Consider the following 23,587-nt stretch of genomic DNA (forward strand, 5'->3'; position numbering starts at 1 on the left):
TAGACCCGCAGGCCGCGGGTAATGTCAGGCTAGTACATAATAAAAAAATAACCAATAAGTCAATCAATTGTGTTTAGATATCAATATATAGGGAAATAGATTCTACATTATTGAGATTGATGTAAATGTTCTACCCCTTTAGATATGTATTGTTGTTGTTTGTTTGTTTTAAAGAAGTTTTATATTTAGCTTCTTTTGTTTCTACATTGTGAATTCCCTTTCCCACACACACACACGCACGTGTGGGGTACAGTCAGACCACTCATTCGTGCAGACGTCAGACTTTAAACCTCGTTTTATATGGGGAAGAGACTGGTCAGGTCGGGCCCTTTCTTTTTAGTCCCATTATGGGGGAAAGTCTAGGGGTCCGAAAGGTGACCCTTCGGAGGATTATGCTCGTGACCCGTGTATGTCAAGTCTTATGACACCGAGAGTGGCACAGTGAAAACATAAAAAAAACTCAGTCGCCTCCCTTTCAACAAGAGCGAATGTAACAAACAAGAGAAGATAAATGCACTGAAACAGAAAATCCATATTTCCACACTTGGAGTTATCGCCCAATTCTACATGCGTTTGGATGTGCATATTGCATGGACATTGGATACGTGTGCTCGTGGTCAAAGTCACTCCACTGTTGTCAGGGGTAGATTTTCTATGAGTCTCTTGTGTCTTCCAATATCGCCTGATTCTACGAAACGCAATCAGTATAGAGGCGTGCTGTATCAAGGCACCGAAACCTATTTTTAACAAAAAAGCTTGCGTTTATAATTTGTAGACATATTTCAACGAGCGGAAGGCTCATGACTTGTCTTCTCTGTTAGTAAAGACAGTATAAGAGCATCATGAATTGATAGAAATGACTTAAGGAAAAAAAGACAAACTCTACGAGACACTTAGACTTAAAAGACAATATCTACATGACACTTAGACTTAAAACGACAATTTCTACATGACACTTAGACTTAAAAGACAATCTCTACGTGACACTTAGACTTAAAAGACTATCAGCTACGTGACACTATTAACATAAACCTCAACTCTTCCTCAACTCACTAACAACATAAACCTCAACTCTTTCTCAAGTCACTAATAACATAAACCTCAACTCTTTCTCAAGTCACTAATAACATAAACCTCAACTCTTTCTCAAGTCTCTAATAACATAAACCTCAACTCTTTCTCAACTCACTAATAACATAAACCTAAACTCTTCCTCAACTCACTAACAACATAAACCTAAACTCTTCCTCAACTCACTAATAACATAAACCTCAACTCTTTAACAACTCACTAACAACATAAACCTAAACTCTTCCTCAACTCACTAACAACATAAACCTAAACTCTTTCTCAACTCACTAATAACATAAACCTAAACTCTTTCTCAGCTCACTAATAACATAAACCTCAACTCTTTCTCAACTCACTAATAACATAAACCTAAACTCTTCCTCAACTCACTAACAACATAAACCTAAACTCTTCCTCAACTCACTAATAACATAAACCTCAACTCTTTCTCAACTCACTAACAACATAAACCTAAACTCTTCCTCAACTCACTAACAACATAAACCTAAACTCTTTCTCAACTCACTAATAACATAAACCTAAACTCTTTCTCAGCTCACTAACAACATAAACCTAAACTCTTTCTCAACTCACTAATAACATAAACCTCAACTCATTCTCAACTCACAAACGGCCATCTTATTCCCGGAGTAATATCTACACCGCTTTTCTCAACATGTCGGGCGTGCAAAAAAAAAAACATGTTAAATGGGAATTGTTGTCATAGATCCATATTTGCCAGAAGACTCCATTTTTTTTGTCCAGCTCTAAATGCAACCGGCAGGGTTACATATATGCATGTTTTTCGTATTTTCTAAATGCTAGAATGAGCTTGTTGCCTATGGGAAGCTTACACCGCTCCCCTAGACATACTTGCTAGCTAAGGTGTAGGGGAGCGTACATGCTTTGGGGTAAGAATCACTGGTAAAAGGTTGAGTGATGTTGTTCTCAAAATAAAAGATGACATTCAGCATTATAATAGAAACAGTGGAGTCGCGGTGGCTGAACGGTAAAGCGCTTGGCTTACAAGATAGGGGTCCCGGGTTCGAATCCTGATAAAGACTGATTTTTAATTTCGGGATCTTGACATAAGTTGGGGAAATGTTAAGGCGGTTGGTTGTTGTGCTGGCCACATGGCACCCTCTTTAACCCTGGCCAGCACAACGACCAACCGCCTAAATATTAATAGAAACAGTAAATACAGTCGAATCAGGTAAATCGGAACACCGGTTTATCGACCTAGTCGTGTATTCGAACGGAATCCTAAAGTACCGAAACAAACCCTTATGTACAATTGAGTTCCGATAATCGGACCAACCTGTTATTGGTGGCTTCCTCCATGCGTGTATTAAATAAACATCATCTATCACTATATCTAGGCCTTAAAGTAGCGCACATATTTGTTGAAGGCTTCACGCAAACAAATTGATTGGCCAAATGATATCACGTGATTTATTTCTATGCTCCACTATGTCCTTCTGATAAACAGCAGACCACAATTTTAAGTCTATAAATAGAACACACACTCCCCCCCCCCCCCCCCCAAAAAAAAAAAAATACTTGACATTTCATTATCCAGCCCAAGGCCTGACGACTGTCCGAGTGACCATCGATCAACGAATTACTCGTTCTTTCAGATCCACCCCCTCTCAGATCCACCCCCTTTCAGATCCACCCCCTCTCCCTCCTTTACACACATTACTTTAGCGCAGTGTCAGAAACTTTTTTTTTTACCTATAGACTTAAAGATGTGATAATAACAAGACTTTTAGTAGAAAAAAAAAACATGAACTGTAGAGAACAACTTTTGACATTGGTCGAAGCTTTAGATTGAAAGAGTCATCCATTAATTCAACCAAGTTACGGTTGTTTCATTTTTTTTTTTTTTTTCAAAAAATTGTTCCATGACTCCAGATCACATGTGTGGAAAGAAGACTTTCATACAAGAACTCTACAACATAACATTGGAATGAATCATTATGTCATTTTCTGTTCTTGGCAATCAAGGCAATAAATTATTTACCTCTATAACGTGACCTGTTTCTGGTGGAGGAAAAAAAAAAAGGTTTCCAAACTGTGTATCGGCCCCGGTTAAACACATTTTCGCAAAACCAATTTTATTTTCGTGGCGAAAGAGAAAAACTTGAAAGGAACATTAGCTAAGTTTAACATACATTTAAATCCAATCCACTACATTAGTAATACACAAACTAAGGCCCCGCGGGTAATGTCCGGCTAGTTATAAATAATAATAATAATTTTATTATAAAACCGCTGTTAACAAACCAAATGTAGGCTCAATAAAGAAACACATTTCGTCTGTCTCCATCTGTGGACGTCAAGATAGTGAACGAGTCAAATTCTTAGCTTGATGTCATCCAACTAATCGCTTCACACGAGAACTAGATTGAATGTGAGGGCGATGTCTCATTCACATAGGCGTCTCCCAACTTGAGGTACGTACATTTGAGTGTCTAGAGTGTGAAGCTTTTCCAGTACACATTTCCGCAATGACAGGCCATAATAAAGAGTTATTCCAGTCATACTTCCGTAATAACAGACGATAATAAAGCGTTATTCCAGTCCTATTTTCTCATTGACAGGTGATAATAAAGAGTTATTCCGTTCATTTTTTCGTAGATTTGAATATAAGGCTTGTCTTCGAGTCCGAAGCTTAATCGGGAATGCAGTATTTCCGGTGGCTACGCACCCCAGCAGCGACCTCCATATTTGGCCACATCAAGCCAGACATAACGGTTTTCTGCCGATGGTCGATTTAGATTTGAATACTAGCCTGCTAATTGTTGTGTCAAAAACATCATTTGGTTTGTAGCAAGGGTCGGATGTCTGGAATACTCAAGGTTATGATGACCTCTTGGTCAGAGACAAGAATTTGATACTGACGGAGAGGGGACGAGCATGGATGTCAGAGTCGAAAGTCCCTGGATCAAATCTTAGTAGTGTCTAGAAGCTATCTTTGGATTTTTCTTTAATTTTTTTTAAAATCAAAACTAACTCTGTTGTACAAGGCATTCTGGTAAACTATAATGGTACATGAATGTCCCAGTATTTGACCTAATTAATTCTTGACTTTTAATAAAGAAGTTCACTTTATTGGACCTTGGCTATTGCGAGGAATGCCCATACTATTTAAAAATGGCCCAGCAGTTATTAAAATCTTTTTATGGCAATGTCTTCGATTAAAGAAGATTTAGGATGAGTGCAGTGTTTCACAGACTACGCCAACCCAGTTGCGACCTGTATCTCGTGCAGACAAAGCTGTTGCCCGCCTATGTTTAAACTAAACAAAAAAAAAAAGCATCACATAACTGATTGTTTGAGCTGAAATCTATTTCTAGAGTTATTTCATTACCTATTTTTGTAAATTCGATTTGGCCACTTTTGTGTCAAAGAAAATTGACTTCAAATTCTATCGTCATTTAGACAATGCCCACTTCATTGATTTTTTTTTTTTCAAAGTACTAAAAATGGAATACTATTCAAGACAGTTTTGTGTTTGTGGCTAAGCGAAATATCGCTCTGTTCTGAGTTTCCACTCATTCTTTCATGGTCATGAAATGTATTTAAAGCTTGTATGTTAATATAGACATATATATAGTTATTATAAATAGGTTTGGGCGAAAGGGTTTTTGTATTTGAAGTAAAATAAGATTGTAATAACAATGTAAAAGAAACAACAAAAAAAAGGTGGAAATGTTTGTTTCTATTGGGGGAATCCTACTACTACATTTGAGGCATGTTACTGTAGTTAATCATAATGAGAGCTCTGTGGATACTTGACTGATAAAAAAAAATGGTCATTTGGTACACTAAGAACTAAATTGTGAGTTTAAGAATGACTGCCTTGTCGTCTGGTGTGTACGACGGTGGGCTCGAGTTTAAATCCTGCCCGACTCCCCCTACCCTTCCTGTAAGAAGCCAAGGTTAATAAGCAAGAATCATGATTTCTTTAGGGACATCTGGAACATTGAAGAAATAATTCCATTGTTAACAACCTATTTAGATCCATAGTCCTAGAAGCTATAAGCTTTGTGACCCATATCACATCTCACCCAAATCTCTATGAATGCCAGTCATGTGCTGAATCTTTTCAAGTCCATGTCCCTAAGAAGATCTAAGTAAAAAATTCATTCAGCCAAACATCGAGGCCAGTAACGTCTAAATCAAAGTACTTAACAGTAGCTAAGGCATATACCGTCGCTACATTGATTTGTATCTTGCCAACTAAAGCTGCTGAAAGAATACAAATAGCATTTAACTCAATTTAACTTTTTACAAACTACATTTTGTTTCCCTTTTTTCAGGTTCCTCCCAAGAAACACTACGAGGTTGGCGACCCCGTCATCTTCTTTCATCTGATGTCTAACGGCCTGATAACAATCTTCATTATTTCCAGCACCTGGCTTATCGTCGTCATGGCAGCAGAACGCTACATTGCCGTCTGCCATCCACTCCAAGCGCGGAAGCTCATATCACTGCGCCGCACGCGGGCGAGCATCATTCTCGTTTTTCTCATCTGCACGCTCGCCACCATTCCAATCTTCCTGGAGAGCACGATCGAGGAAGGCTGCGCCCAAGGGAGATCGGTGCGCCGGCTTCAGGACAGAGACGAGGACGCCTCGAGGCCGTTGCAGCGCCTCGTCTGGTCCATCTTCTTCGACTTCATTCCCTGCGCCGCGCTCATCTACTTTAACCTCTGCCTCATCATTCAGATCAGGCGGGCCAAACAGCTCAGAGATCAGATGACGCCCAGACATTCCGTGCTGAGGTACAGCACCTCCAACCCCAAAGAAGGAAAGCCGAAGCAAAAGCCAGCGCATGAGGTGAACGGAGAGAGAAGCTTCCACCAGCAAAAGAAAAGGGACAGAAACGCGCTTTTGGAGACCCATCCAGCCCCGAACGAAGCCAGTGTCATTGAGATGACCAACGGGGCTAGCAAGTATGTGAAGTACGTCACCAACAAACCGAGGGACTCAAAGAGCAGCCACGGCAACGAGAGCCAGGGAAATGAGAGCACCCAGAACGAGCTGCGGGACCTCCACCACATCGCTAAGCCGTCTCGGCCCTACCAGAGCCCGTCGTCCAGCAAAAGGCTGACGGACAGCATCGTGCGGAAGAGGCCCTCGGACAACGCTCTCAACAGCGTCACGGCCACGCTGGTGGCGGTCATCCTGCTCTTTCTCCTCCTGGTCTCGCCCAGCGAGCTGCTCAAGTTTTCGGTGGAGCACACCTCCGCGGACGAAACGCAAAAGAGGATAGTGATGTCGGTGACTAACTTCATGCAAGTGCTCAACTTCTCCTTGAACTTTGTCCTCTACTGTGCGGTCAACAAGACATTCAGGCATACTCTGTATGGACTCATCTGTTGCTGTTGGCTCACACTCAGGAGGTGATGTTTCATTTCTTTCATCAAAAAGTTGTTTTTTTAATCACAAGTGATATTTCTACCAGTCGGTCAAATCTCCATATCGGCAGGCTCATAGAATGGAAGTATTACTTGGAATTTATTCTTTTTGTAATCGTACCGGTACAAGCATTTACGTAAGCACTGTTTTCCAGATGTCGTCAGTCATAGAGGATATTATGCAGTAACTGATGACGTCATTACGTTTGGAATAATTTTGACGTCATTGATTCGTGTGATGCTAGTAAGGTCCAGGTGTACATATATATTTTACAAATTAAATCTTTTGCATGGGAAGAAAGTTTGTGTCCCAACTTAGTTATTGTTGAAAATATTTATAGCATGTCTTTAAAGAAAGAAAGAACATTTTGTTACGCCTACTCTCTTTAACTATCTATGTTTCACACACGCACACACACACACACAAATATAACAAATAAGATTTAGTTTTCACTGAACTACAAAAGTTAATTTACAATTTTTGGGGTTATTGTTATTCAGTTCAGTAAAATGTCCATTGGGAAGTATTACTTGGTTGATAATCAGATGACATTGTACCCAGCTCCCATTGTTTTGGTGGATATTAATCCACCCGTGCTCTAGACATTGACTGAAATAAAAGGCAACTTCCTTGCTCGTGGTTCTTCCAAAGTTTTGGGGTCAGCGTTGTCATCTCAGTGTTGCCAAAGCTGGGTATTTTCTACCAGATTTGGTTTTGTTTTTTTGTTTTTCCCCCAGGTATTACGCACTTTAAAGACGGGGTATTTTAGTTAAGCACTGAACTGAGTTAAAAAAAAAAACACTAGAAAAAAATGCGAGTCTCATTAATAAACCCTGGAAGACATTTTTAAAGATGTATTTTTTAAGGCAAACTATCAGGGACATCTAAATCATTAAAGTCTGCGGGAGGGGGGGGGGCGGAGTAAAACACTAAAATACATGGAGTAAGTTTAAGAATATACAAAACCCATTTGTTTTGATGCGTTGTTCTTAGCTGTCGGAAGCCGAAACAGATCATGTCATATAAAGTCATTCAAAGATAAAAGGCATAATCTTATAATCGTTAAACCTACACTTAAGTTACACAATACCTCCTTGTGATCCTGCCATATATAATGAAACATTCACCAAGGGTCAGCTTTTACAATAAATACCTCATTACAGGCATGAGACTCGACCGCATACCCATTCATAGCACAATACAACCACTACCCTCTAAACCTAGTGCTCCGCGTGTATGCACAGAGATGCAATACTACTAAATAGCATTTATCTCCCTTTACTGACGTCAGTTGTTTGTTTGTTTTTCCCCCACAGATCCGGACTCATGGTAAACAAAACAACATTTGATTTATTAGAAGTGCACAAATGTCAACTGTTATTGTAATTGATTGCCTATATACCTCATGTATAAAGTCTGCCAGGGTATGAAAACTAGGTTCTGTTTTTCTTTTATTGTTGGATATCGTATTGTCTTATCTGAGGATATATCCACTTCAAAGTTGGAACTAAATAGGATTCTTTATCTTCAACATTTTAACGATCGTACTGTCTAGTGAGTCCCGTCGTTCTAACATAAGCTGATGCAGGTAGAGCGTGAAGTGACAACATAGAAATGCAGCTTATTGACAAGATAGAAATGCAGCTTATTGACAAGATAGAAATGCAGCTTATTGACAAGATAGAAATGCAGCTTATTGACAAGATAGAAATGCAGCTTATTGACAAGATAGAAATGCCCTGTAGACGTAGGCGCAATAAAGGACACGTCTATTTATCAGTGTCAGACAATAGTAAAGTTCCCCTTTTCAGACCTTACGATCGATAGGGCAGATGATGTAAAGGTCATCTGTTTCTTTGACCAACGGTTAACGAGCAGTGTGACATGTGGCCAGCACACGACACACCGCCATTACTGTACGCAACTAAAGTCAGGTACCCATTAGAGCTGGGTGGACTCAGCGGCGCCCTAAAAATCACGAAATTAAAAAATCTTCCCCGGGATTCGAACCCAGGACTCCAGGTTCGGAAGCCGAGCGCTTAACCACTCAGCCACCGCGCCTTCGATGTTATAATATAATAAAAACAATAATAGCGTATAGAGCACTGTTAAACATAATTTAGCCTCGAAGCGCTGTGATAGCATAGATTACGAAAATAGACGCCCAGAAAACATACAAAATAAATTCACCCAGACTGGCTACTACACTCCTATAAATGTTTTGTTGACATGAAAACAAAATCTGGTTTGACTTGTTTTCCCCTCAGTCTTTCAAGTTTCAACTAAACAATGAACCTGTGCAACGCTGGGCTAACCAAAACGAAGGACCTCCTCCACTAAATGGTTTTAATGTGTTCACCTAATGATAGGTCATTAACTATTTTAGTGACGTCTTCAACTCTCCTTCTGCTTAATAGAATTTTAAAACGGAGGAGGTGGAAGATGGCGGGGATGGGGTGGGGGGGTTGTCTGAAAACAATTGTGTTTGATTGACAGGAGGGAACAGATAAAGCTGTAAACAATCAAAATGAAGGTGAAACTAGAGCCCAAAGGTTCTTAGAAAGGGAGTAGAGAACTTTATGTCGCTAGGAAACAGTTAAATCTAAACTGTATGTCGCTAGGAAACAGTTGAATCTAAACTTTATGTCCCTAGAGAACAGTTGAATCTAAACTTTATGTCCCTAGAGAACAGTTGAATCTAAACTTTATGTCCCTAGAGAACAGTTGAATCTAAACTTTATGTCCCTAGAGAACAGTTGAATCTAAACTGTATGTCGCTAGGAAACAGTTGAATCTAAACGGTATGTCGCTAGGAAACAGTTGAATCTAAACTGTATGTCGCTAGGAAACAGTTATCTTATCTTATCTTATATAATACAGACGTTACTTCAAAAAAGAAGATGATTACGTCCTACGCGTCATGCATTTAGTCATGCATATTAACCAATGACTTAAATTCTGCCAAGTCACTGGTTTTCCTGGCTAGCTCAGGCAACCCATTCCATGCTCTAATAGCACTAGGGAAGAAGGAGTATTTGTACAAATTTGTCCTAGCATATGGGACGAGGAATGTGCCTTTATCTTTGTGTCTTTCAGAGTATTTTATTAAATTTTGTTTTTGTATTTGAAGATTATGGTTCAGTGTTTTATGTATGATTGCTACTTTACTTTTGAGCCTTCTGTCCTGAAGGCTTTCTAAATTTAGTGATTTTACTAAAGGTGTTACTCTAGTCAAATGTGAATATTCGTTTGTTATGAATCGCACTGCTCTATTTTGTGTCTGTTCTAGTTTCTTAATGTTTTCTTGAGTTGAGGGGTCCCAAACAGAGGATGCATATTCTATTATTGGCCTAACCAAGGTTAAATAACATTTTAGTTTTATGTTCTTATTTGATTTATAGAAATTTCTTTTAATAAATCCTAATGCTTTGTTTGATTTTTTTGTAGTTTCATCAATATGTGGATTCCATGACAGTTTTTCATTTATTATAACACCTAGGTATTTTGCGTTTTTAGTCTGTGTTACTGGTTTGCCATGAATAAGATAAGTGGAATTAATTTGTTTTAGTTTTTTTGTTACTCTTAACAACTGACATTTTTCTGGGTGGAAAGACATGCTCCAATTTGATTCCCATTTCTGTAATTCATCTAATTCTCTTTGTAAAATATCTGTGTCTTGTGTTGTTTTTATTGTTCTATATATTATGCAATCGTCTGCAAATAATCTGACTTTTGTTCCTGAACTAATGCAATTTGGTAAATCATTTATGTAAATTAAAAATAGTAGTGGACCCAAGACTGTTCCTTGAGGTACACCTGAGTTTACTGTTATCGGTGTTGATTTAGAGCCATTTATTATTACAGTTTGTTCTCTCCCTATCAGAAAGTCTTTAATCCACTGATGCAGTGGACCATTAATGCCGAAATATTTTAATTTTTTAAGCAAACTATGGTGGTGAACTTTGTCAAACAGTTGAATCTAAACGGTATGTCGCTAGGAAACAGTTGAATCTAAACTTTATGTCCCTAGAGAATAGTTGAATCTAAACTTTATGTCCCTAGAGAACAGTTGAATCTAAACTTTATGTCCCTAGAGAACAGTTGAACCTAAACTTTATGTCCCTAGAGAACAGTTGAATCTAAACTTTATGTCCCTAGAGAACAGTTGAATCTAAACTTTATGTCCCTAGAGAACAGTTGAATCTAAACTTTATGTTCCTAGAGAACAGTTGAATCTAAACTTTATGTCCCTAGAGAACAGTTGAATCTAAACTTTATGTTCCTGGAGAACAGTTGAATCTAAACTTTATGTCCCTAGAGAACAGTTGAATCTAAACTTTATGTCCCTAGAGAACAGTTGAATGCTGAATCTAAACTTTATGTTCCTAGAGAACAGATGAATCTAAACTGTATGTCCCTAGAGAACAGTTAAATCTAAACTTTATGTCCCTAGAGAACAGTTGAATGCTGAATCTAAACTTTATGTTCCTGGAGAACAGATGAATCTAAACTTTATGTCCCTAGAGAACAGTTGAATGCTGAATCTAAACTTTATGTTCCTGGAGAACAGATGAATCTAAACTTTATGTCCCTAGAGAACAGTTGAATCTAAACTTTATGTCCCTAGAGAACAACTAAAAATGAGAGTATTTTATAAACAATCAATAAAATCGAACACATATGTGCCAAACAAACCTGTTGAATGTTTGTGTGAGTTTGTTTGTTTACAACAAGATCTCCATCTCATAAAAATGTCTTTCTTGAGAGCAGATCAATTATTTTTAGATCCATATTCACTTCACTTGAGCAGTCGAGGTCTGCTCGGTCTAGCATGCAATCTGATAGGCTTATCGTAACTTAATTGTTTGGTTACCTCCCTCTCCCTCCCAGTCTCTCTCTCTCTCTCTCTCTCAATTAACCTTTATTGAAGTCAAACAATTTTAAAACGTTCTCTTATATTAACCCTAACCCGTTTCGCTTCAACGTTCCCAGCCTGCAAGAGTTAAACCAAACGTTTTTTGTTAGTCCTTGCCCGTGAGGTAACAACATGTCTTGGTCATGCACTCTGTCTGGAGAGCCCTAGCACTACAGATTGTAACAGTTGCATTCAAACGGCTGAGCTAGACACGAGGTATTGGCAACATGGCTCAGCTATCTGACACCAATCTTTGCCTTCTATTGAGCAGCACGGGGGCTGGTGAGAATTGGGACGTCTGGAGAAGCCAATAGTGTGTAGCATTGGTGGAGCGCCTACACCAGGGGTTCTCAACCTGTGGATCGCGACCTCTTTGGGGTCGATTGTCCATTTGCCAGGGGTCGCCTAAGACCATCGAAAATATGGATTGTTATTGTCTACCCTACAATTCTGTATTTGTATATGGGGGGGGGGGGTCGCGGCAAAGTGGGAGATTGTAAAAAGGGGTCGCCGAGCTTAAAAGGTTGAGAACCGCTGGCCTACAAGCGTTGCGACCCAGTACACTGTCTTCTAATTGATAGACAACTCTTTTGGGAAATTAGTAGTCTAAATATTGTGTGAGAAAAAATACGTAGGGCTAGGGATTAAAGCTAAGATTTAGATAATAACAGATTGATTAACAACAGTCTGATACAGAACAGTTTCTGTAACAAGAGCTAGATAGAACGGTGTGATATATAATGATGTCAGATATCAGGTTATTTTGTTTCAGTTGTACCCGTTGTTATTAGCGGTCGTTGATTAGTAGCACCAAACGGGTGGTAGAAAATTAAACCGTCGTAAGCGTAATGTATGTTAACTAATGCAACTTGAAATAACGCGAATAACTTCCTTGTGAACAATACTACATAGAACTATATTTATAATAGAGACAAAATCAACTTGTGATCAATGGAATAATTGTAGTTGACTTTAAAAATAATGTTTCTTAACAAAAAATCTAACTCACTACGCAACCACCTTGCAGTCTCACGTTCTGGAGTCGTCTCCCCTAAAGCCAAAATGACGACTGAGCCACCTATGTTGCATCATTCACAGCCAATCGCTAACCTCTTCCCACCGTCACCATAGAAACACACACATCCCCACATAGCACTTGAAGTAAGTTACGGTTAATAAACATTATAGAGTGAGCCCTAGAAATGTAACGGCACATTGGAATGAAGAAACTAGACGTGTTGTTTTCGATGGAAATGTTTGTAGATGTGGTTTGAATACGGAGTTGTTACAGCTGTACGGTTTATTTGGGATGCATTCAGGATTACAGTTCCAAAGTGATCCTTGTTCTTGGACTATGCTCGAGATTAGGGAAAACAGTAGAACCAAGGAGATTGAGATTTAGGTCTTTTTGTTTCCTAGCGTTGGTACTAATCACACAGGTCCAAAAGCCTACCTATGTCTCTTAGTCACACTGCCAGCACATCATACTGTCCTTTATGTCACACTGTGCTCTACGTCACACTATCAACACGTCACATTTCTCGTCCACGCCACACTGTGCTCTACGTCACACTATCAACACGTCACGTTATCAACACGTCACATTTCTCGTCCACGCCACACTGTGCTCTACGTCACACTATCAGCACGTCACGTTATCAACACGTCACATTTCTCGTCCACGGCACAGTGTGCTCTACGTCACACTATCAACACGTCACGTTATCAACACGTCACATTTCTCGTCCACGCCACACTGTGCTCTACGTCACACTATCAACACGTCACACTATCATCACGTAACATTGCCCTCTACGTCTCATTGTCCACACGTCACACTGCCCTCTATGTCACACTATCCTATGTGTCGCATTATCAGCACACAGTCCTCTAGGTTTTCACTGCCATCCACCCATAACGAAACTTTTGTTCTCAGGCTCTGAGGGAATGGATCCAAAACGGAGACGGCAGGAAGTGACCTTTGAAAAGTTTAAAAATATCTGATCACCTCAGTCAACGTTTGAGCGCCGAAATATTAGAGACCCCCAAACCTCGGACCTCTTCTCCCCAGCTTACTACGCCCCTGTCAGACAGGCTACTTTCATGAAGTCAAACTGTCACACCACTACGTGACAGCAACGTGACCCAACCTATTAATGACAAGCAGTGACAACAGCTATACCACGTCTGCACATTCACCATCTTGACTCTGAAATCTTGGACTGGGTGGAACTAGCACAATCTCTCTTGTCTCCTTATCGTCCAGAACAATCTCCGGTGCAAGTTTTCCTGCCTCGAAAGATTGCGTTACCAGGCAACGGAGTCTTTTGTGTGTGTCAGTTATTCTTGAGGGCGAATTATAAAGAAAGTGCTTTAAAAATACTACACGACTTAGGCTGAACGAGAGAACGCTTATATCTTAAATCAACAAACTAGCGACATACACTACAAGCCGTGGATGTAAATCTGTTCATTCTCGACCCTCTGCTTTAATTAACGCGAACTTGCATGGGGGTTTTAAAGTTCACCTTCCAGGCAAGGTAGTGTGTGTTCTATCCACGTATTTGTACCCAGGACACAACACAAACACAACACAGGACACAGTACAAACACAACACAGGACACAGCACAAATACAACACAGGACACAATACAAATACAACACAGGACACAATACAAATACAACACAGGACACAGCACAGACACGAGATGTCTAAATCACATGGCACATCCAAATGTATGCTAGTTATCAATTTCAGATTCCTTGGCGATATGCTTAAGATGATCCCACTTTAAAATCCACATTAAAAGGACGCACTACATTTTACCCGACTTTCAAAGAATGTACTCTTACACATTAAGCACGTGATATGGGTACGCCGTTAAGTGTTGTTGGTTTTTTCCTGTCGACTCTTTAAGTTGAATATTTCACTACGTAAATGTGTTTGGGTAGTCGTTCTTGCTGGTATGTGAAATGTCCATCAGAACGAGGCTACTTCTGTCGTAAGTTTCAGACCTTGAGTGCGTGTTGAGAACTGGAGAACAAGTACTTCAAGACACTCCCCCCTCCCCCAAAATACCTCCCCTTACGAAAAAGTAGAACTTAAATGATCAAAGCTTGCCCATTCTCAGCTGTCTAAGTTTGTGGGGGAAAAAAATCTAATTGCTTCGTAATCCACTATAGAACTCTGATAGCTTCCAAGCTTGTTTTCTTTTAAATTAATATTGCGTCTGAAACCAACTTGTAGATAGATTGGAAATAAAAATTTCAGTAAAAACCTCGTGACTGACTCATCAGTAATAAATCTTACATTTGTTTAAGTTTTCCTTATCTATACCCGTAAATAAATATATATTTACCTTCACCTATCCCTTAGTCTATTGGACCGTTGGGGCACCATGCAAGACTCGTCGACCGTCTTTCTCCATTCCTCTCTGTCTTTTTGCCCTTAGTTAGAACCTCTTTCAATGGCAGGACCGTCCATTCTTCTATGTTGTCCTCCCATCGTTTTCTCTGTCTGCCTCTTCGTCTTTTTCCTGGTACTGTTACCTGAAGGAGGGTCTTTGCGAGCCTTGCGTTTAATTACGATAGTTAGTAGGTCATCATGGGGTCCAATATCTATCTATCTATCTATCTATATAGATATATATATATCATCGCTTATTGGTAATACTGGTATTCGGTCATTTCTAGGTTTTGCATTAGTGAAATATTCATTCAATTCTTTCCTAGTCTCTAGTCAGTCAATGGCCTCTATTTCATCACTCAGATCCAGCCAATGAGATTCATTCTTTTGTCCATCCATCATGGCGGCAGTCACTGCTGATCCACAAATAGACACAGTAAGGGCACGATCGTAACTGGTACATCCCCCGCCTCGCCCATGCTGGACAGCATCGATATCTATCTCATCTTTTACCTCGTTTCGGAGACTCGACGTTCAAATAAATGGGCATTATCGATACCACCCCAACACGCCGACGGCTTATGTCGCCACGCATTGGGCGAAAAGGAAAAAAATAAATAAATAAGAAAGACTACTCACTACAGCTGATGACGGGCCATTTCAAGTACTAGGTATCTATCGATCATAAGCTTGACGGTACAATTTACGTTCCGTGCGGTCTGCCGACAGCGAGATGAGTTAGATGTATTTGCTCTGAATTGAAGATTCAATCACTAAAAAATGTTCACATTGAAACTGGAGAAGTCATATTTGTTATCAGCAACCTCTAGTTATTCACGGACGAAGACATGATTAACGAATCGTCATTTAAAGGAATCGATACTTGGCGACTAATATGAAACTTCCTCTGTAAATTAAATTATGGATTGGAATACCAATATTGCCAATAAATAGAAACAAAATAAAGATCTGGAAATGAATCATACAATCTGACATATAACACAATCAAATGTATGATTGTATTCAGTAGGCCAATATCGTATTTGCTTATTCCTACAATAGTAAAAATGGTACAGTTACTGAATGTTACAGTTACTGAATGTTACAGTCGGTAAATGTCACTGTTAACGAATGTTACAATGATTATAGTTTATGCGTATTGTCTCCCTTTATTTCCCTCTAGCATACGAGTCTAGGAAAGATTGAATGGCAAGATGTGAGATAATTAGTGTGAAGTACGCTCGTATCTTCAAGCCCAGGGGTCGGCAACACGTGGTTCGCGGGCTACATGTGGCTCTCTGAATGTTTTTTAAGTGACCCGCCGAGATTGAGAAGACAGAAAAATATTAAAAACATTTCGTCAATTTTTTATAACCAAATAATTAGTAATGACACCCAGTCTGATCATCATGACACCCAGTCTGATCATCATGACACCCAGTCTGATCATCATGACACCCAGTCTGATCATCATCACACCCAGTCTGATCATAATGACACCCAGTCTGATTACAATATAACAAAACACATATCGTATACTTCATCTTGCCTACAATATCCAAGTAACGCTTAACAACCGCGTACGTTATGGATCAACTATGGCATCTAAATTGAAAGGGAAATTGACTGAAGGATGACTGTAATGAAAGTTGGATTGAAGTCTTTGAAATTCTGACATTGCACAGCTGCTTGTACTCGTAGGAGGCTTAAAACTAACAGCTTTGAAACTCGTAAACTTACTGCAGTTGTCTGTATGCAAGGTACATCTACGAGAAAGACTGGAGAGATGTAAATCCAACAGAGGACCTAGATTTGAATGGGACACTCTGGTCAAGCAATACCACAGCCGGTGCTAGAAATAGGGGCGGCCAATAGAAATGCGCTTATCGGTCGAATTTTAGCCATTTTCACATGTACATTTTGAGTGAGTCTGGTGTGAATGTAAATTTTGTTTTTTTCTAGTCACAATGTTTTGCTTGATGTAATGCACAAATTGTAAGACAAATTTCCTTACAGACAATACAGATTATTATTATTATTTTCAAGACTTAGTCTACCCCCACCCCCACCCCAACCCCACCACAGTTTGAGAAACTCTGATATACGCTGTAGTACGTAATGTCATCGACCTAGTGCAGGGGTCGGCAACCTTTTGAGTCGGAAGAGCCAAAAATTACAATTTACAAAATTTTAATGTTTTTAAAGAGCCACAAAGTTTTTTTCTCGACATCTATAAATAGTAGCATTACTAGCATAAATAAAGTTCTTTGATAAATAAAAATAAATCTATTTATTCAAAAGAAAAATATATATTTATATATATATGACTAGTGTTTTTTACAATAAATTAGATAATATATATATATATATATGGCATTATTAGATAATTGCTTATTATGTAAGTAAATACATTAAATAAAAGAATTAAGCATTTACATACAACACTAACTTGTACTTCAATAACAATCTATTTATTCAAAAGAAAAATATATATTTATATATATATGACTAGTGTTTTTTACAATAAATTAGATATATATATATATATATATATATATATATATATATATATATATATATATATATATATATATATATATGGCATTATTAGATAATTGCTTATTATGTAAGTAAATACATTAAATAAAAGAATTAAACATTTGCATACAACACTAACTTGTACTTCAATAACAATCTATTTATTCAAAAGAAAAATATATATTTATATATATATGACTAGTGTTTTTTACAATAAATTAGATTATATATATATATATATATATATATAATATATATATATATATATATATATATATATATATATGGCATTATTAGATAATTGCTTATTATGTAAGTAAATACATTAAATAAAAGAATTAAACATTTACATACAACACTAACTTGTACTTCAATAACAATATATTTATTCAAAAGAAAAATATTTATATATATATGACTAGTGTTTTTTACAATAAATTAGATTATATATATATATATATATATATATATATATATATATATATATATATATATATATATATATATATATATATATATATATATGGCATTATTAGATAATTGCTTATTATGTAAGTAAATACATTAAATAAAAGAATTAAACATTTACATACAACACTAACTTGTACTTCAATAACAATATATTTATTCAAAAGAAAAATATTTATATATATATGACTAGTGTTTTTTACAATAAATTAGATTATATATATATATATATATATATATATATATATATATATATATATATATATATATATATATATATATATATATATATATATATATATATATATATATATATATATATATATATATATATATATATATATATATATATATATATGGCATTATTAGATAATTGCTTATTATGTAAGTAAATACATTAAATAAAAGAATTAAACATTTACATACAACACTAACTTGTACTTCAATAACAAAACAATTGAGCAATCAAATTTAACGGGAGCGATGGCTTTGGTTTGAGAAAGTTTGGAGACATTTGTCTCAACACTTGTTTTTAGTTTCAAACACGACTCTAAATTTTCATTTGTTAATTGGCATCTTACTTAATTTTTAATTATATTCATACAAGAGAACGCTTGCTCGCATGAATATGTCGATCCGAATATAGTTAACACTCCAATGGCCAACTTTTTCACTTCACTGTAGCAATCTGGAAGACAATCCCATGCGTCGAATATAAGTGCCTCATCTCGCGTTATTTCTTTGAAAGCTGTTCAATTTTGTTGCGTTACGTACATACATTTCTGGACCTCCAACTTTTCAAACTAGCTTTTCAAATCTGCAAATTCTCCGCTCCAAAAAACTTTACTTTTTAAAGTCCAGTATCAATTCTAAATGGCTCAATGTGGATTTCGTTACTATTTGTGTTGAGGTGATTTACTATGAATGCTAGATTGGTTTTTGCAAGTTTTGAAATGCTCAAATCTCTCAGTAAATTCATCTGTATCCTTTTTAAATAACTGTGCTGAAGTAATTCCTGTCAACACTTGCACAGGTTTTATCGCGATACTGCTTTAGAAAGTGAGAATGAAGTCATTTACCTCTCTGAATAAGTAAAGCTTCCCTTTCAGACCTTGCGATCAATGGGGCAGATGATGTAAAGGTCATCTCTGTGGCCCACGGTTAACGAGGGTGTCATGTGGCCAGCACTACGACCAACCGCCTTTACTTTCCCAAACTAATGTCAGGTACCCATTCGAGCTGGGTGGATTTAGAAGCGCAAAAAATATCCAGCGATTAAAAATCCCAGTCTTCGCCAGGATTCTAACTCGGGACCTCGGTTCTAAAGTCAAGCGCTTTACTGCTCAGCCACCGCTCTTATCTTCTACCAAAACATCGGCTGGGTTTTCATTTTCTTGTAGTTTAAGATTCATCTCCTTTACTTTTGATTATATATCCATCATAAAGTAACATTATTGCAACCATTTGTCGTTCTCTAATTCTGGGTGATTAATACCTTTCTCATTTAGGACTGAATTTATTTCATTTAAGCACAATGCTGTAAGTTTCAACACCATACCTGTAAAAAGCCATAGCACTTTATTGGGAAGAAGAGTGTGTCGGAATATCGAGTCACCATTTCGTTTAAGAATTCTTGAAACTGACGATTGTAGGGTGCTTTTGACAAGCGCTTTTTGGTAAAAGAAATTCGCTGAGAATCGCAGATTTTACAATATTTTTTCCTTTCCTACTTCTGACTCCACCAGTTGCTATTGAAACGAGTTAATTTAAATAGATCTTATTGTCTTCGGGGCATTTTCGCTCGGCATTCGCTAAATCTTCGCCTCTAGTTTGTCACGAGAGCGCTAGCAATTCTTGGGAAGACATACCTGACAAAAAGCCAACTTGTGCCGTGTCTTTTATGTCGCAAGACTTATCTATATTATTGATAAGGAAGAAGAAGGTTGAATATCTTCCACATGCAAATATGTAAAATTTTAAGACATGGGGAGGGGGTGCGGAGAAAATCAAGTACAAGTGGCTGAGAGAATCGGTGCCTAATCTTAGTTAATCGATTCATTTTTTTGTTCGATAAAATAAAAGATATTTGAGTATGGAACTAACGAGCCGCAGCTTAACATCCAAAGAGCCGCATGTGGCTCGCGAGCCGCAGGTTGCCGACCCCTGACCTAGTGCAGTGTGAACACAGTCATGGTGGATACAGCCAAAGAAGCGGGTACCTTGCCTTATTTTGGCGTCTCGCTTCCTCAAGACCCCGTCCTAGTTCTTAAAAGTTCAACGTCACCTGCAAAAAGACTTGAATTTAAATGAGAATTAATTCAAAGTGTCCATTGTCATGAACCACATTTCTCCGGGGGAAACTTTTTTTTAAATTTGTGACAGGAGAAAAAAAAACAAAAAAAGTAGAACAAAAGATAACAGATCAATCCTGGGATTAAAGTAGGAAGAAAAATGTCATTATGTCTGTAATTAAAGATTAATTTAATTTACTAAATGAATTCTGACGTCACTGATCAGCTGATTGCATGCAGAAAATTTTCCACCGTTTTTTTTTTCCTAACCTTCAAAAATTGATTCGTGAAGAAAATGAGTTTAAAGCCATGCCTCCTTTCTGTCTAACCTGAGCTCAGGGAGTGGGTCTTTTCTTAGGGCTTGCGCAACTTCACCAAAAAATAAAATCAAGTCCGGACAGGTTGTTACCTTCTCTTTGCTGTCATCCATCCAACTTGTGTGTGTGTGTGTGCCCTGATTATCTGGATCTGTGCTGTGTAGGGTTGTTGTTTTTTTTAATGTTTCTGATTTTGTAAGGTTAAAAAAAATAGCTATTTTGTCTTTCACAATGGTGAGAAAATCCTAAAAATTGGTTGATCTTTAAGTCGAGTACAATATCGAAGTTACTCGAGTACATATTTTGTATGTACAAGTTTGGAATGAAGCACATAGCAGAAGATGTGCAGGCTAACAGTTTAACAGTTTGCTATAGGTTCTTCGTACACTGCAACAAAGTGGTTTGGTTTCGGTTTTTTATTTCTGATATCGTGACTGTCATAAAAAATAATAGAAGAGATTGTATTCGGCACATTCCGAACAAAGAAAAAAAAAGAACATTTCCTGGGATAGCATGTCTGCATGTGCCAGGTTGGACCGTATCGTGCATTGTAATGGCACAATACAAACTTCTGGCCCAGATTTCATTTCCTATTTCATGAGCTAGACACTTTAAAAAAGCTGGGAATAGGAAATTAAATCGCACAAATTAAAAAATCAAATTATATTCACGATAGCATCTTGAAGACGGCATTTTTTTAAATGACTCTTTGATTGGCCGAGGAGATTAGATTGGCGAGATTTGAAGACTCAGGTGGACGGTGTGGCCTAGAAATGTGTAATTTACCAAGTTACGATAATTTCGGGAATGTTTTGAGTGTCTTCTCTTAAAGACAAATTGAATTGGTGAAACATCCGAAGCCAATCTGAAAGATGAAACAGTTCAACTGAAGAGACATCAAGTTGACCATGTCCGGGTTGTGAACACAGAAAAATGTGTGTTTCTTCAGATGGTGAATGAACTTAAACACATCCCTAAATATATCATTTCACTCTCCCAAAGTTTATCATAAACTCTCTAAATCAGAGTCAGGGAAAGTCTTTTCTTTTTCAACCAACTTTTGTTGAACATTCGATGAGTTCCAGAGGGTGGCAGAAAACGCCTTGGATTTATTAGATTCTATAATTGTTTTGGTCCCCCCCCCCCTTTTAAAAGGAACTTTAGGCGCCTCTTCTTGGTTCGTATCATTTACCCTGGCAAGGTGATGCTACTCCACTAAACCAGGTACACCTTAGTTGCGATGGAAGTTAGTTCAGGTCAATAGAGAAATGGAAGAGTGATAAGGAGTTTTAAAGGGGAGGGGGGGAGGGGGTATTAGGTTAAATACTGGTTGAGGTAAAGATGGCTGCATGGTCGTGCGGTTTGCGCGCCGGACTGTCGTTAGGACTCATCGATGGTCCCGGATTCAAACCCTGTCCGCGCCCATTCACCGTCGTCCAGCGGAAAGTTTCGACTCGGAAGTGAATTATCTTCAACTCTGAAGACATTTTAGAAACATTTTACAAACAAAACTTGATATAGGAAGCTATGGAAGAGAGGAAATAAGAGAGAGGTAGATACTAATACAATGCAACGCGTGTTTTTAGAAGAATGATTGATTGAATGATTGATTGATTGAAGGATTTTTTCAATCATCTATGCGGGTATTAGTTGTGGAAAGTAGTGTTTAAAAATGGAAATCTATTAATCGATTTTTCTTGTTATCAATGTACTGTGCGTTATTACCAGTATACAACAAAGTTAGGTATTTAGTCACGTGACTAGTGTATACAGTAAGTCATTGAATGCAAAGAAATATTGTCGTTTCAATTATAGTTCCATATTGTGATACTCAAGGTTGAGAATCATTTCAGCTATTACGCAGAATGGAGTTGAGCCAACTTTAAAAAAAAAAAAAAAAAAAGGTTGAAATCATTTCCTGATGCCTTGATGTCACGTGACGCTTGGTGTCAAAGTCAACGTGTACCTACGAGTGCTCAAAGCGAGGCTGTAGCCATCATTGAAGAACCACGAGAAAGGAAAAAAAAAGGGGGGGGGCGCGTTTGGTTCTTTGAAAATGTATTCAGTCACTTGGAATGTTAATTAGACTCGGAGACAAAATAATCTATTTAAGACGCCAACCAGATCACACCACACAAGAGATGACTCTAAGAGATATCACTAATACAAACAAATATACCGCTCAGTAGAACAACATCTATTCAACTCATCATCAAGTAATTGTTTCTTATGAGCCCCCTTTTTTCTAAACCAGTGTATAATCAACGTTTTACGATCTATTGGCTTGTGTTCAACTAATGTGTTCATCTTATGTTCAGGAGACTTTCTTGTCTAGCTGCACCCTCTGAACATCTCCGCCTTCGTATTGTTTCTCTTTTGTTTCATCTCACGTAAGCAGCCTGTGATATTTTCTGATTTACTTTTCTATTGTGTATGTGTATGTGTGTGTGTGTGCATTTGTCATCCTTTTTATGAATGCAAGAGTTAATGTTTTGTTTCAAATTTCAAGCTAACTGCAGTGTCATTGTTCCGTTATTTTTTTAAAAGTGTATCCTTTGGATTATTACATAACGGATTGTCGTTCTTGTAAATGGCGCCTACGTTTTCACAATGTTAAGAACAGCATGCTTCAATTCAGTCAAAAGTTGACCAATAGAAAACTAGAGCCTAGAGCAGTGTCATTATAAAAGAGCATGTTTTTTTAAGCTTATAGTTTACCTGGACAATAAATCCTTAAAGAAATGAAGATGATAGATAATACATTCGGATATACAAAAATATTCTCCATTTCAAACTAAAATGTTACAGGGAAGAAAGGCGTGTCTTCACAGCGTACATCTAATGAAACACCAATCTTGATCAAACCCACATTAATACTAGACTAAGCCGTATGAGTTTTCAGAAATAAAAGCTACAGTGACTTATTGTGTAACGTACTTGTTGGTCTTAGATGATTTTTGAATTTCATTGTAAATTTCCTCTAACATCTTTCTTCTTTCATTGGTAGAATGGACATTTCTCTTTTTAACATTTTTTCTTGCACATTTTTTTTTCATGTACATCATTTTTTTTTTAATTGACTGTAATTAGCTTTTATTTTGAAATCTCATTGATATTCCTCACTTTGACCTATGTCCTGATAACCTTTGAACCAC

The 23,587-nt window shown here is 37.6% G+C and overlaps 2 protein-coding genes across 2 annotated transcripts in view; one reads left to right on the forward strand and one right to left on the reverse strand.

The window, feature by feature from the left end:
- The window catches only part of LOC106055090 (G-protein coupled receptor 84-like), an 89,403-nt gene extending 82,606 nt beyond the window's left edge, over positions 1–6,797 (forward strand). Inside the window, exon 3 of the mRNA XM_056034886.1 lies at positions 5,397–6,797. Within this exon, the coding sequence (XP_055890861.1) occupies positions 5,397–6,485 (1,089 nt within the window). The 3' untranslated portion in view covers positions 6,486–6,797. The remainder of the gene's footprint in view (positions 1–5,396) is intronic.
- LOC106063047 (ATP-dependent DNA helicase Q4-like) overlaps positions 1–23,587 on the reverse strand; it is a 402,519-nt gene that overhangs the window by 256,057 nt on the left and 122,875 nt on the right. The gene's annotated exons all lie outside the window — the stretch shown is intronic.

This window comes from Biomphalaria glabrata, chromosome 7 (assembly GCF_947242115.1).
Source record: "Biomphalaria glabrata chromosome 7, xgBioGlab47.1, whole genome shotgun sequence".
In the NCBI taxonomy this organism is placed as follows: domain Eukaryota; kingdom Metazoa; phylum Mollusca; class Gastropoda; family Planorbidae; genus Biomphalaria; species Biomphalaria glabrata.